Source organism: Annulohypoxylon maeteangense (genome assembly GCF_022496945.1).
Source record: "Annulohypoxylon maeteangense strain CBS 123835 unplaced genomic scaffold GGS22scaffold_11, whole genome shotgun sequence".
NCBI classification, from domain to species: domain Eukaryota; kingdom Fungi; phylum Ascomycota; class Sordariomycetes; order Xylariales; family Hypoxylaceae; genus Annulohypoxylon; species Annulohypoxylon maeteangense.
In genome coordinates this window covers 591,372-605,611 of record NW_025953258.1, presented here as the reverse complement: position 1 = coordinate 605,611, position 14,240 = coordinate 591,372, and the positions used below count along the sequence as shown (strand labels likewise).

The following is a 14,240-nucleotide window of genomic DNA, read 5'->3' as shown; positions in this document are numbered from 1 at the left end:
TTTAGGGGCAAGATTAAGCCCCGGCGATGCATGACATCAGTACCCCTGTATCCAATCAATCGTAGATTTTCTATCACCGGTTGTATTGTGGAGACACAGGGGTATTTCCCAGATCTCTAGATCTGGGCCAGGGGTTTCTTCTTTTCCAACACCATCCGATTGGAGTATCAGCTTTAGACAATAGCTGTTCGTTCCTTCAGCCTTAGCTTTATTTTTAACTTTCGTACTTCATTGTAATATCGGTTAATGTGATTTCTATTCATATTTCGGTCCTGTGAAACGTCGAGTCTATTATTACAACGGCCTGTGCTTGTTACTCGGCCTTACTAGGTATCGTACTACGCTGTCAATAAAATCCCATGATCCATCCACCAAGTCAATTCCATTTCTCGTGTCTGAAAATCCATCTTGGGGGTCTTTTACACAAATATTTACCTCATACGGATATGACCGTTGGACAATTCTCCAGTTCCCACTGAGCTGGTTGGTCTAGTATTGGTCTACTTCTTAATGAACTATACTGAGTCATAACTAGTGGCACTTATCCAATGAGGTAACTCATCCGGACTATTCGCTGCTACTGGCCTTCAAGTGTTCGATGGCTAGCTAGCCTTTAAGAATATAGCTGCGTGGCAAGCAAGACGTTGTCTCATACCATCATGGTGTCTTCTGTATCAGCAGGCACCGAGCTATGACTGGCTGAATCGGTTATGAACGTTATGTGGGTTCGTAACCAAGAATCTGAATATGGAGTGTATCACGACGAGAAGAATACCTATACCCGAATAATTTAACACGGGCTGTCAGCTAGCGTTCAGCTTTAATGGCGTTTCTACGCTAACTTCAAGGCTTCATGATGAATTAGCAATGGGTAACTACGCGGACATGAAACCTAGATTACGTGTAGGTCGCCATCATCTTAGTTGCACTTGTCCTTTGGTCCAAGACATAGCCATATCCTCCAGAAAGGGGCAGTTATATCTATCAGGCTCTCTAATGCCCCCATTGAGGCAGCTTTTTTTCGGTATTATATACGTGAGGACTTCCAATGTATCTCATTTATATTCACTTGCTACTGGTTTCCCAACTTTGACATTCAATCATACATGAGACTGTCTCAACAGTTGAAGATTCCTAGTTGTCGATCCCTCCAAATTCCAAAATGGGTCTTCTCTCACTTATGTATCGACGGCCAAAGCATGTAGGCAAGGAACAATTTATACGTCTCAATACTACCCTTTCAGAAAATGAGAAGAGCAATGCTTCCCTCAAATCAGGCTATTCAGGACCTTCATCCGGTATACCTGACGCTCTTACTTTTGACAGGATCATCAACGGCGGAACTTGTCCTGTGAGTCACTTCTTCAACGTTGAGTCGCGATCTACATATTAACAAACTCATGTCTCATAGCCATGCACCATCCGCGATTTTATGAACTACCTAATCTACATCGAGCATGCAGCCGAGAATCTACAGTTCTTCTTATGGTATCGCGACTATGTCAAGCGCTTCAATGAGATTAACATCTCCGAAGCCCAACTCTCTCCCGAGTGGACACAAGCAATGGAAGATGAGGCGACTGCCAAGGTTCAGAAAGACGTCATTGACAAGATGAGAAGAGAGCAAAAAGTCGTCTCAATTTTCAAGGGCACAGACTTTGAAAAAGGGGCGTCGGAAGTTGTCGTCGAAATCAAAGACCCCTTTTCAACACCACCCTCAACTCCCAGTCTTAACGAGACTCCATCAATATTCTCCAGCTCCCAGGTATCTAACCACCACATCCAAGCTCAAGATGCATTCATCGCCGCCGGCGCCACACAACCATGTAAGTCCTCAGTACCCACTTCCCATTTCCTAGACAAAACATGTCACACATCTAACCTCTCACTTACCTACCTAGTCACAATCCAACCCTTCCGCGCAGAAATAACTCGCGTAATAAGCACCTACCTCGCCGACTCCACCCCCCGCCAACTCAACCTCTCATCCCGCGAACAAAAATCCGCAATCCAAGCCCTAGCCTACACCACGCACCCCTCCGCTCTCCGCTCCATAGCCCGCAGCGTCGAAGACACCTTACGCCGCCAGGCTCACCCAAATTTCATCCGCTGGAGCATCTGCAACGGCAACCCATCGCGGGTAACCTTCGCAGTCGGCCTAGGAACCAGCATAATCACCCTCACAACAATCGGCGCTATACTCCTAACCCTCAGCCGCGCCCCACGGGGATGGAGAGCGCTATTCGCAATCTTCTGGGTCCTCGGGATCGCAACCCTAATCGCGGCACAAAAAGGAATGTGCGTCGTGCTACACGGGCTGCACCATCGGCACGTGCGGCCTTGGGAATTATTCGAGACCCCCTCTCCCTCCCCCTCGCCACCAAACTCGTTCGACGGGTCGGAGTTAGAAGAACAAGGGGGACGGGGTAGAGAGGGCAGGTGTTTCGACGCGTTCGGCGCGGGGAATAGCTACGAGGACGAGCCGTGGGTGGTGCGGTATCAGCGCCGGAACGTCGTGCGCCGGGTCTTCGACCGCGAGGTTTGGATCCGCGAGCCGGCGCTGAGGAGGATCCAGGATGTCATTTTCGTGCAGGCTTTGCTGGGCGCGTTGTTGGGCGCGGGTGTGCTTACGGCTGTGTTTGTGAGCGCGCCTGCTGGGAGGTTCTTTTGAGGGAGGGACTAGATAGGTAGGTTGGCTTTATTTGTGTTATGGATATTGAGTAGGTATATACATAAGGGGTTCAGGGGTTAGGTTGGTCTGCTTGACTTTAGAATCTAGATTAGATACGTGCTAGATATATGTCTTAAGAATATGACTCCATCGTATGTACAATTTACTCTTAAACTTATCAAGACTCGAGTATTTATGAGCCATCTAGTTGCGTTCGGCTTACTCATATTTAACAGTTAGTAATTATTAGTTGGCTTTAGGTTTCTAATTAGTTGCTGACTGGTATCGAAAGCTAGACAAAATTTGTCAAAATACTGTTTCGTATTATAGAAGTGACTTGAACGAAACAATTCCCGTGTTCATCATGAATGTTTAAGAAAATAAGGCAGCTGCGGATCTCGGTCGATTTACATAACAAGTCTCGGTTAGGTGCATGGAAGACGGCTAGGCCCGCAGATTGGCACGTTACACGGTTACGTATGAGCCTATGAGGGGTTTTGGCAGCGGGGAGCTGTTGGGGCATTAACCTTGAAATTTACCCACGCTACCCATGCTGTACCTAGTAGGCAACCCCGGTATAGTTATCGATAAGGTGGTGGCATGTCACTGCGGAGTCAAAATGCTAGAATCATTTAATCTCATTTGTTTAAACTGTGCCTCGTCGTTGAAACTAAAGGATCCATAAGATACGATCCAGTTCCAATTGTCCCACCAAAAAACCAAATCATTCTTTTAAGCCTTACTCCGTTAACCGGATACACCTTTAATAATACAGATGTTCCAATTACTATAGCCATAAGCCGTCTCTCTATCTCGCCGAATACAGATCTGACGCTACATCGAGAATTCATGCCTCCCTGACCATCTTCCACTTTTAGGCTTCTGAGCCAACAGAAGCTTCCAATTCCCTCTTTTGATTATATCTTACTTCTTTTAACCACTCCCGAGCTTGATCCGATACGAACGAGCAAAAATGCCTGAGGATCACTATCAAGCCGAAGTTGCGACTAAGTTTGCGACAGAAGTGGCGGTTGAAGACGGAGAAGACGATGCGGCGCAGCAAGCGACCGGAAGACCGCGAACCATGACGAGCACCGCAGAGATCGATAGCACAATCACCCATCCCGGTTCCGTTCGTATAAACGTCAAAGGCGCATTCATCGTCGATACCCCCGAACAGCCTGGTACCCCGGCGAACCCATCCGGGACTGGGAATAGCTACCACGAGACAAAGGACATTCGCCTCCCCAATCATACAGCTGTTATTAGTCATATCGCTGTCGATGTAAGCTTCTCGTAATATTATCGCGAGCTTGCGACTCCGTATTAACCGAGCTTACCATCCGTTTATTGCTTTTAGATCGGTGGATCCCTAGCGAAAGTCGTATATTTCTCCCGCGAAGCGCATTCCAACGACCCAGGTGGGCGACTCAACTTTCAATCTTTCGAGACCGATCGCGTAGACGATTGTATAGAGTTTATGCGACACCTCAAGGACAAGCAATTGGCCCTCAATGGCTCTAAACCGGGTGAACTGTGCGTGATGGCCACTGGGGGCGGCTCATACAAATATTACGACAGAATACGACAACGACTCGATGTTGACGTCTTAAGAGAAGATGAAATGGAGTGTTTAATTATTGGTTAGATATTTCTGGTCATCTCGATTTTAAAAGTAATAGGGGTCGATATACTGACATTGCGACAGGCCTTGATTTCTTTATCACCGAGATACCCCGCGAAGTCTTCACATACTCCGAAACGGATCCTATGCACTTCGCGTCGCCTAATGCTAATATATATCCCTATATGCTAGTTAATATAGGTTCTGGTGTTAGTATACTTAAGGTATCTGGACCGCGGACATATGAACGTGTGGGTGGTACGTCTCTTGGAGGAGGTACCCTTTGGGGTATTCTTTCGTTACTCACACCCGCCGAATCATTCGACGAAATGCTAGATATGGCTGCACATGGCGACAATGCTAAAGTCGACATGTTGGTTGGAGATATTTATGGTACCGATTATGGTAAAATCGGACTAAAGAGTACTACAATCGCTAGTTCCTTCGGTAAGGTTTTCCGCATGAAACGGGAAGCAGAAAACGAAGCCGAAGACACAGGTGGACTTTCCAATGGTGATGATCAAAATCGAAGGCAAGAGCAGCAGAAATTAGATCAAACCTCCGTATCGACTTCCTCGCAACCACAACAGCCACCGCAACCTCGACCCACCTCCTCTAGGGCCAGTGAATTAGCCCGGTCGCGATTCTCTAGCGCTGATATTTCACGTTCTTTACTTTACGCCATCAGTAATAATATCGGCCAGATATCCTACCTGCAGTCGCAAGTGCACGGCCTTTCCCGTATTTACTTTGGTGGATCTTTCATTCGCGGCCACCCTCAGACCATGAACACCCTAAGCTACGCCATCAAGTTCTGGAGTAAAGGAGAGAAGCAGGCGTACTTCCTACGCCACGAAGGGTATCTAGGTGCCGTAGGCGCATTCCTTAAGCACCAACCCCGGAATTGGGGTCGCAGAGGCAGTTTCGAGGAGAGTCGGTAATCCAAGAAAGGGTTAAGTCTAATAGAAGAGGATACCCCATCTTGACTATTTGACAGGAACCGCCAAACAATTCCTTGGTGATAATGCTCACAACAAATCGTGAGAAGAGGAAGTATAAAAGGAAGGAAGACTTGAATGGACAATAAAATGTCGTCAGGTCGGAACGATATGCAATGCTGAAGAAATCTCAGCATCACCATATCGTACCATGCCTACCTATCTACCTACTCCTTGCTCATTATCTACCAATCTACCTAGGTATATGTCTCACCATACTCGTATCGAGATGACACTAGTACGGTGAGATAGCATTGTTTTATGCAGCAAATTACTGAATAGGATATGCATCGCAGACGTGGATTAGACGTGGAAAATACAGGATACTCAATAGAATAACCTATCAATTCATGAGCTACGTACTCTATTCAGCACCATAATAAGTAGACTAATGTGTATATTCTTGCGTATAAATGAACCTATAATATATCAACTAAGAAGCAAATCCATATACCTACCTCAAACAAGCCAATTTCTGCGTAACATAAAATTCATCTCACACACCGCCCCAATGGTTTTATAATAAATCATATATCACATCCCCAAAGGTCTCCGAGCACAAGCTGAAATCCAACGCACCAAAAGAGTATCGCTACCAAAAGCAACCTTCATAGACGCAACCCACATACATCCGAGACGCAAGTCTCACATGTCAAAAAGCAAATGGATGATCGAACCCAGGCTCGAACTGGGGACCTTCAGTGTGTTAGACTGACGTGATAACCAACTACACCATCCGACCGATGAACGACGGCTTTTTATTGAGGCATATACTGCTAGCTAGTGTGGAGAAATGCGATTGATTCGCTGGAAGTTCGCTGTGTGTGTGTTAAGTGGGGGTTTAAGATAGACTAACGCCCTCGCGTATGTGTAGTGCTGGTGGGATCTATTAGGGGGTTCCTTACTATTATAGTTCTGTTCAATTCGGGAATGGAGATAATTCACCGTAGTATAGGTAGATACATAAGTGATATCTATAGCGCTTCGAGTTAATTGCAGGGAGAGCGGATTTTCTTTAACATATATAAGAAAGATATATCCGTATAACCTCGTAGAAGATAGAAAATACGTCGCTGCCACCCATGATAAAATTCAGAACAAGTACTCCCATGTGTATCCGCCAGAGTTTCTTAATTCATCCATCTACTCTCGCATTGAGTTAATTCTGGAAGCATAGAACGCGGCAAGTTAAACTTCCATGTCCTTCGGTTCTGGAGAGCCGTAGTGTTCAAGGCTCATATAAGAACTCGGAATTGGTTCCTCGACAGTCGAGGTTGAGATGGTTGAACCTGGTAAGCAAAGTCGATCCACATCGTCAAGCTCCCCCAGATCAATACTCTCCCATTCTGCATAAAAATCGGATTCTGACAGGTAAGCTACAGTTGGTGAATTAGCAAAAGCCGGTTCGAGATCCATGGGGAATTCATCATTCATTGCCTTCCCCGTGTCTTCATAGAAGGCTTCAACATCAGCACAGCAGTCCGCGCCGTAATCTCTCTTAAAATCAGATTCTATAGCTTCCGATAGATGGATGCAATGCTCGTGCTTTTCTGAAGAGCCAGTTATGACACAATCATCAGGCGCATGGTCTGCAAAGACACAATGCTTCGTGTGAGTTGATCCGAGGGAGCATTCTTCATCTGTACCATGCCGGTGGCCCGGGTATGGGTCAAAACAGGTAGGACGTAAACCAGGATATTTGCAATCGCAGGTATAGAAACGCTGTCAACTGCGTCAACGTCTTCTATCTCGTATACAGTATAACTCTAGTTGATACAGTCAAGATTTGGAAATGTCGTACCTTCGGGTCTACTACTAACGACACGTACGTGGGCTCGTCGTACAGTGATTCATCGTCGTCGTCGCTAGAGCTATCGGAGGAACTCCGAGAGCTACAAATGGAGTGGTTACGTCGAGGAGCCTCGAGATCTTCAGATAAGACCTCTTCTAAGCTGAGCCTATCGTTTGCAAACCTATTCGGGGAAGAAAATACGCGATACCCATTCGAAAGAAGCATCGACGGTGGATTGGATCCTGTTCGGATGTAAATAAGCTGGATGTCAAATAAAGCCTTCTTTTGGTCGTGACTGATCTCGTCGTAACTAGCGAGTAAAGTTGGATCGATTGTAATGAATCTAGCTTCTCTTGGAAATCCGACTTGCTGAGCGAGGGCCAAAACTCGCGTCTCTCGCAATTGTTTCCGTGGAGCACCGATAACCGTATACAACTTGCCATCAGGGGCTTTAAAGCTTGGTACCCAACATATACGGGCTACAGGAACTTTGGAGGCCTCGAACGTCGTCAAGTTTACAACATAGACTTCTCCCTCCTTACATTTATAACTATGTACGGGCACCCAGACTGGGAACTTATCGGTGGCCGACGGGCCTGTCGATACTGACACGCCGTGTGCCTCGGTTTCGTAAATGTCGTCTTGGATATCGTCTCTCAACTCGATTGTGTTGCTAAGCACTCGCGGCTCTTGCTTATTTGTACCTTCCAACGGTTGAACGACCAGCGTTCGTACGGGTGCTGTGAGATCCAAAACGGGTGACTGCACAAGAGTATTTTGATGGGACCAGTGATAGTTTCGAACGCGTACGGTATAGTCGGCCATGGTTATGACTTCAGTTCTTGCTGTTAATTATACATGCCCATGCGTCAACACTTAGGTATATTACTATCAGAACTTGACAGATATGTTGAGCACGTATGCTAGTACCATCAGTCAATGGTCTCGAATTACCGAATGCGGATCCTTGGCGGACGTGCACGTAAGTGGTCTCGTAGATCGAAGCATGGCAATGTATGTAAGACCTTGGAAAAGCAAATAGTAACACGGATCCGAAATCCTTGAAACCCGTAGCATAACTGGGCACACTTAGCGACCTCAATATCCATAGGTCTTTCGAAATCCGCACTTGCAGCATAACCTAAACCAAATTTAGCTAATTGCTTTATGAAGACTAGCTCTATGAGAAAGAGGCTGAGCGGTGAGATTGGAGTAGACCAGATAGACTTAAGTCTTAGGTAGCAATGCTCGATGACCAGCATCTGTAGGGTGAAAGCGATTGACTAGCTACCAAGGTAGGCAATGCGACTCCAAGAGTGATGAGGAGCAGGATAACATCAAGGCATTAATAGATGTATGATATAGATACTAAGGTATTTGTACAGGTACCCAGCTCCAGATACAAGTGCGTCTTTTAGACCGCGGGAGGTTGATACCTAAGACGAAGCGAGATCGGGTGGCTTGATTAGCTCAGGATCTTGCCTGGTCGAGATAACCAATCGCCGAATCGTCGATGACATGCCGATCATGGCCAGGCATGCGTAACCAGTGGGCTTACACCGCATTAGTTCAGCTATTGGGCGTCGGGCGTCAAGCGTTGAGTATCGTGGCTGTCCTTATATGTATCTTAGACATAGATTTAACTCCCTTACTCGTTAGCTAGATGTCTAGCTTGCTCGAATTATTGGTGACGTTTAGTCATTCTTTGAAGATTTGGCCTCCTGCTTCTCCTTTTCCTCTTTTCTCCCAAGAACGCTGGCGATCCATTCTTCGATCTCTCGTTCAGCTTCCTCGTCAGTCTGACCACCGCGAATTCCGTAACTTCGTCGTGCCATCGCTCTTAAATCATCAACACTAGAGACATCAAAAGCCCATGCTAGGCCACCAGTAGTCATGATTCCGAATCCCATGACATTAAGGGTAGCTAAATTCAGAGCCTCTAGAGCTATTAAGGAACCGTCGGATGGCGCCTTGATTGCTGGTCGGTTGCTTTGGTTGTAGAATTTAGGTACTGTAGCCATATATTTCCTAGTTACTGAACGCCTCGTAATCAAGGTTGAAAGAAACATAAAGCCTGCGCCTCCGAAGAACAACCCCAATTGTTTCAGCGATCGTTCCGAAAATATCGGCGGTCGGGGTTGAAATGGTTGTATCGTGTTTTCAGTGGACTGGGAAGGTTGAAGAGGCTGTGAATGTTGTGAGGGTGGAAGAGGTTTTTCTTGAGAGGGTTCTCTATCCTTCGCCATGGTCATAGTAGTTCCGAATGACCACATTGATGTTCGTCTATTTCGAAATTGATCTATTTCAAGCAGAGAAAGGCGAAATATCAGTCGAGAATTGAACGAGTGACGATTATTAAGAAGCCAATTACTAAATGATTGCAGGTTAGCTTTCCATGGAAATGGTTGAAAAGAGTAAGAGTTAGAGGTCGTTAGTGTCGTGTGCTAGAATCGAAATTGTTCTTTCCTTTCAGAGATCTCTGTTAGTCCCGATTTTCAAATCCGGGGTAAATAGGTGGGGTAGAGGTAATTTAGTCGGATTTCAAAATTCTTTGAAATGAAATCGGATATCACAGTATTTATTCCGTTTAGATAGATAATTTGGAACACTAGGTATCTAAGCATGAATGCCTATCTTTGATATACGCATAACCATCGTCATCTTGAGTTTGAGAATTCTAACTTTTGACCCTTTCCTAAGTTTGACCTTGGGTTTTACACGACATACATGGATTACGGCGCTATGGATATTAGTGTAGTACATCCTCGCATTAATTACAGGAGCTATAAGCTAAACAGTGGACCCTTCTACGATACAGGTACAGGATATCGTATGAATGCAGTGTTTTATAATTTCCTATTATACCTCTTCTTCCTTCTACCATGCCTTCTTGTCAATTAAGTATCTATGTATCTCATTAGCGAGAATCACGACCGAGACTTATAAAATCGAGAACTAACAAATTTTAGATACTTAGCTCTTATATGTTCATCATTCTAGCTCAGCCTAGGGAGCTACCAAGTCGATCCTAGGAGGTTATGCTGGGGTTCGAATCTTTCGGGGGGTTGGTGAATCGAGGACGAATAAGAGCATCCATTGCTTCCTCCTAAAGCTCTCCTCACATTCATTCCACCACTCAGAATAACCAGGAAGCAGGAGCCTCAAAATTCGTACGAGAAAGATAAGGCATGGTCGGATACTTTTTAGCTTGAAATGAAGCCAGAGATCCTGCGGCGACATAGAGCACGGAGCATCCTCCGTCGGAAATACTTCAGACCAGTGAATAGGATGGTCATCGTCATACTCCTTTAATGCTACCATGATTTCGAGGGCCGCCGCGAGACGACAAAGGGGCTTTCTAAGATTCGAAACAGTCCCAAACGGCGCCCCTACCCCCTCAACAGCAACGTGGGCAGAGATTACCCTGGCCGTGAATTTCCTGTATAATTCTTTCCGTTTGTCATCTAACCTAGATTGATCAACCTCGGCTACCAGGCCTTTATAAAAACAAGCGATGCGGCTAGAGTGCGCTACTCCGATGAGTGGGAATTGTATTAACCCTCTCCACAGGTGGAACGTTGCTAGATGATCCGGGGGCGGTTCACCATCTAAGCACTTTCGAGCGGTGACGGTCCACTCACAATATGTCGAAAACCTACTCATCTTTTGGCTGAGGTGACGATGCAAGAGTAGTCAGAGTGGATTCATGCATGATATTGTCTGTTGAAGACCTTGTCTCAATGTGTGAGGGTCCATCAGGCTCTTTATACATGGATCTCTTGTCATGCCAGTTTCCAGGCAAATACCCCGGAATCCGACGGTCATCATCGAATCCCCTAGAGCTATTGTAATTTCCACTTTGACTAAGGGGTAGAAGCATGAAGCAAAAAGAAAAAGGGATAAAAGCCAATCATCAATTACTAAGAAGGAAGCTTAGAAAACTTCCGATAGGTTCTATCCACATTAGTGTCTGCAATCTGACATATTTGTCTCTCTATCACGCCATAATTGCCTCCCTACTGAAATGATTGAATTATGAAGAGGGCGGTGAGAATATGCAGCCGTATTGTTATTACCGGACGGCTTACCTTCTCGAAATTGATAATTTTGCTCAGGCAGATATATGATCTCAGGCCAATTAGGTGCTTATATCAGAAATGCCATAGTTGCAGTGCATTTTGTAACTACCCATAGGCGCTCATGTCACTCGCATGAAGCAGAAAACATGTGAGGGGCTTGCAGTTGTACAGATACATGTCCACGAGGTTGCTATAGTAAAACCGAGTACCTGGTAACAAGATCAGATCGATCAAGGTAAAATACGGGAGTTAACTTTATCTTGGAGGGGCCAAGCAGCCAATTTCTTTAGTGCTGATTGACATGCAATTTAGGGGCCGGGGCCGGGGTGCCGGGGACGGGGTTCCAGCACCCCAGTCCACTAAATTATATCCTACCAGAATCCATTTACAGTAAACGGACTCAACCTTATCTGTGGATGTCATCTTCTTCCCTTAAACCACCCAACTTCCAGACCACCCAAAGCTGAAAATTCACCAATACTGGTACCTACCTACCTACACACCTGAGTACAAAGACTTAAACGGGGCTATTATGGGGAAGGATAAATCAGTCAAGAAGAACCAACCTACATCAAATCCTACGGTGGCGTCTGCAGCCATTGCTAAACCTCCAAATTGGCCCCCATTCAGGCCCCCTCTACCCGTCTTAGAACTTAGCCCAGAAGCTCCCATCCCAGGATTGGAAGACAAGATTATTCTTGTGAGGAACTTTTGGCCGAAAAATCTATGCCGAGACTATGTCAATTTTCTTAAGACATTACCTTTGACCACTACTCCCGGCCGACCAAAACGCGGCGAAGCGTTGAGGGTTAACGACAGGTTCCAGGTTGACGACCCTCGTTTCTCTCAGAGACTCTGGCTTGAAACCGGGCTCAAAGATGCTCTTCTGGAAGAGTCCGTTAGGCATCTATGGTTAGAAAGCAACCATGCTTCAATCACATGTTAGTCAACGGATAACACTAATGGTCTACAACAGGGGTGGTGATGTGGTGGGCTTGAATCCCAACATCCGAATATATCGTTACACCAAGGGTCAATATTTCGACTGCCACTGTAGGTACTCATGACCACCTTCTTCAGATTCACAATACACACCCATATTTTTCGGGTCCGGAGCATACTATGCAAGCCAAGGCTACGTGGCCTAAGGAGCGACGTTATTTCTGCAGCAAGTCTTCTGCACAGAATTGGATTTTTAACGTGAAGATGCTTGAATATGCAGTACACCACCAAAATTTCTCGCAGATATCCATGGCCATTGGAGATAATCACATCATGGTGTGGGCACCATGCGCATCTTGGAGTCGTTTTCTTTCAGATGGTGAATCATTGGTTACTAATCACTCAGCCGCAGACGACGATTTCAATCTAGTCACTTTACCATACACCAACGAGTCTCCCGGTACCATCAGCACTAAAACAACCTGGACATTGTTACTGTACTTGACCTCGGCCACAGAAGGCTGTGCTGGTGGAGAAACTGTATTCTACACCCACGATCGTAAATCACCAAAAGAAGAAATTGCTATTGCCCCAGAAACAGGATTGCTTCTCCTCCACAAGCACGGTGATGATTGCTTATTGGTAAATACAGAAACATCTTTACCCCCCTCTCCTACAGGACCTGCGAGACTAATGCGCCGGCTCTCAGCATGAAGGTCGGCAAGTAACAGCGGGGGAAAAGTGGATAATTCGCACCGACCTTTGCGTGAAGAAGTAACATTTTCACTTCAAGCTCGTGGATTTCGACATGGTCTAAAGGCGGCCTCTCTCAGATACAAGGAGGAAGTTTCCTATGCCAGATTTCAAGACAAGCCAAGACGAGACTTATCTGATAATTGCGGGCAAAATATCAAAGGAACGGGTACAGCAACCCGACACTCCCGTCTCGCGTACGCAAACAAACCCTTCTAGATCCAAGCCATCCACATGAAATGATCAAAAATACGAGCATCCCGAATATGCCGAGACAGTTAGGTCAGCCAACCAAAATCTGGTCCGGGAATTCCCTTCGATGAGTTCCAATAAGCCTCAATTCTTCAACAATCTATCAACATTATTCACCGAGGAAAAGCTAGACTTGCTTGACTCGAGTTCACCCAATAGTTACACGAGATGTGGTTTCACCTAATTCCCGTATCAAGTTGAATCCATTGGCTAGAACAAGTGACTAGATATGTCCAATAACTTTCCTGATCGCTGGTACTTGCCTCTCATTCGCCGCTGGATAGCTGGTATCAACGAACTTAGGTAATAAGATTTCGTCACTAATGTAAGTGTTTCTCGACCGGAAAATAAATGACAGCGGGATCTATCCGCGGCATGTCTTACTTAGACGACAACATGAGCGGGAGCTTCAACAGTACCTACAGAGCGGGCGGTTTCCAGCGGCTTTCTCGAACGTGAAACAATCATCGATTATATAAACATGTCTATTTGAGGTGGCTTGCCACCGCGCGTCTAATTCCGTAGCCATATGTCTAAGAAATCCGTCATCTACGGACCCCTAGCTCACGTCTCTTGCGTCTTATTTCCTGCCCCTGACGCATCTCTGCATATCCTCATCTTACCTCTAGCCTGCTTAGAATCTCGCTTCTTAACTTTTGATATCAGCCATACAAGCACCCGAGAAAATAAATATGAGGAGGCTATAAAACCAAGCTATTCAGGATATTATTATCCAATCAGATATACAGCATCACTTCCCCATGGTAAACCGCACGAAAGATGATGAGAAACCCACCTCCTCCGGATGTATTCCAAATCCTCAATAGATTACCAGACAAGCTGGAACCTAGGTAATGAGACACGGGGGCTAGGGCTGACAGAGCCGCTGAGCTAGTATCAAGCCATTCTGGGCTATCCGGAAGTGGAGTCAATATCAGCCTCTAAATCAAGCCGGGGACCGAGCCTGCTTCCTTCGTTCTTTGATCATCTTAAACACTAGGAAATCTCGGTACGAACTACGGAGCTTACTTTGTTTCGCATTTATAACTGTAATCATACTACCTAGCAGCCTAGGCATACACATCCAGGGATCTTGTATATAAGTCTCAGCTCAGGTATAACTACAATA

At 45.8% G+C, this 14,240-nt stretch overlaps 6 protein-coding genes and 1 non-coding gene across 7 annotated transcripts; 3 read left to right on the top strand and 4 right to left on the bottom strand.

Moving 5' to 3' along the window:
* Positions 1 to 1,162: 1,162 nt before the first annotated feature.
* GGS22DRAFT_189797 (uncharacterized protein) lies at positions 1,163 to 2,671 on the top strand (the record flags this gene model as incomplete). The annotated part of the gene is made up of 3 exons (XM_047964904.1): positions 1,163 to 1,351; positions 1,412 to 1,826; positions 1,902 to 2,671. The coding sequence occupies 3 exons, from the start codon at positions 1,163 to 1,165 to the stop codon at positions 2,669 to 2,671; spliced, it is 1,374 nt and encodes a 457-aa protein (XP_047817661.1).
* A 679-nt stretch (positions 2,672 to 3,350) lies between these two features.
* GGS22DRAFT_166170 (fumble-domain-containing protein) lies at positions 3,351 to 5,640 on the top strand. Its single transcript, XM_047961809.1, has 3 exons — positions 3,351 to 3,956; positions 4,032 to 4,314; positions 4,380 to 5,640. Exons 1-3 carry the CDS (start codon positions 3,645 to 3,647, stop codon positions 5,234 to 5,236), a joined length of 1,452 nt encoding a protein of 483 aa, XP_047817660.1. The 5' UTR covers positions 3,351 to 3,644; the 3' UTR covers positions 5,237 to 5,640.
* Positions 5,641 to 5,961: 321 nt separating this feature from the next.
* GGS22DRAFT_t88 lies at positions 5,962 to 6,035 on the bottom strand. Its single transcript has one exon. It is a non-coding gene; the product is annotated as a tRNA-Val (tRNA).
* A 113-nt stretch (positions 6,036 to 6,148) lies between these two features.
* GGS22DRAFT_26412 (uncharacterized protein) lies at positions 6,149 to 8,344 on the bottom strand. Its single transcript, XM_047966635.1, has 2 exons — positions 7,095 to 8,344; positions 6,149 to 7,015 (listed from the first exon to the last, which is right to left on the bottom strand). Exons 1-2 carry the CDS (start codon positions 7,908 to 7,910, stop codon positions 6,482 to 6,484), a joined length of 1,350 nt encoding a protein of 449 aa, XP_047817659.1. The 5' UTR covers positions 7,911 to 8,344; the 3' UTR covers positions 6,149 to 6,481.
* GGS22DRAFT_26406 (uncharacterized protein) lies at positions 8,345 to 9,602 on the bottom strand. The gene has a single exon (XM_047966634.1). The coding sequence runs from the start codon at positions 9,356 to 9,358 to the stop codon at positions 8,780 to 8,782; it is 579 nt and encodes a 192-aa protein (XP_047817658.1). The 5' UTR covers positions 9,359 to 9,602; the 3' UTR covers positions 8,345 to 8,779.
* A 92-nt stretch (positions 9,603 to 9,694) lies between these two features.
* Positions 9,695 to 10,932, bottom strand: GGS22DRAFT_166165 (uncharacterized protein). The gene is made up of 2 exons (XM_047961808.1): positions 10,055 to 10,932; positions 9,695 to 9,903 (listed from the first exon to the last, which is right to left on the bottom strand). The coding sequence occupies exon 1, from the start codon at positions 10,746 to 10,748 to the stop codon at positions 10,122 to 10,124; it is 627 nt and encodes a 208-aa protein (XP_047817657.1). The 5' UTR covers positions 10,749 to 10,932; the 3' UTR covers positions 9,695 to 9,903; positions 10,055 to 10,121.
* A 764-nt stretch (positions 10,933 to 11,696) lies between these two features.
* Positions 11,697 to 12,820, top strand: GGS22DRAFT_189792 (uncharacterized protein; the record flags this gene model as incomplete). The annotated part of the gene is made up of 3 exons (XM_047964903.1): positions 11,697 to 12,076; positions 12,141 to 12,217; positions 12,519 to 12,820. 3 exons carry the CDS (start codon positions 11,697 to 11,699, stop codon positions 12,818 to 12,820), a joined length of 759 nt encoding a protein of 252 aa, XP_047817656.1.
* Between the last annotated feature and the right edge of the window lie 1,420 nt (positions 12,821 to 14,240).

What these genes read in the sequence shown, in the direction of transcription:
- GGS22DRAFT_26412 (XM_047966635.1), bottom strand. Translation starts at nt 7,910, where the DNA reads ATGGCCGACTATACCGTACGCGTTCGAAACTATCACTGGTCCCATCAA. An exon ending in CGTTAGTAGTAGACCCGAAG is followed by an intron (nt 7,016 to 7,094) that starts GTACGACATTTC and finishes CGCAGTTGACAG; the next exon opens with CGTTTCTATACCTGCGATTG.
- GGS22DRAFT_26406 (XM_047966634.1), bottom strand. Translation starts at nt 9,358, where the DNA reads ATGTGGTCATTCGGAACTACTATGACCATGGCGAAGGATAGAGAACCC.
- GGS22DRAFT_166170 (XM_047961809.1), top strand. Translation starts at nt 3,645, where the DNA reads ATGCCTGAGGATCACTATCAAGCCGAAGTTGCGACTAAGTTTGCGACA. An exon ending in TTAGTCATATCGCTGTCGAT is followed by an intron (nt 3,957 to 4,031) that starts GTAAGCTTCTCG and finishes TATTGCTTTTAG; the next exon opens with ATCGGTGGATCCCTAGCGAA. An exon ending in AATGGAGTGTTTAATTATTG is followed by an intron (nt 4,315 to 4,379) that starts GTTAGATATTTC and finishes ACATTGCGACAG; the next exon opens with GCCTTGATTTCTTTATCACC.
- GGS22DRAFT_166165 (XM_047961808.1), bottom strand. Translation starts at nt 10,748, where the DNA reads ATGAGTAGGTTTTCGACATATTGTGAGTGGACCGTCACCGCTCGAAAG.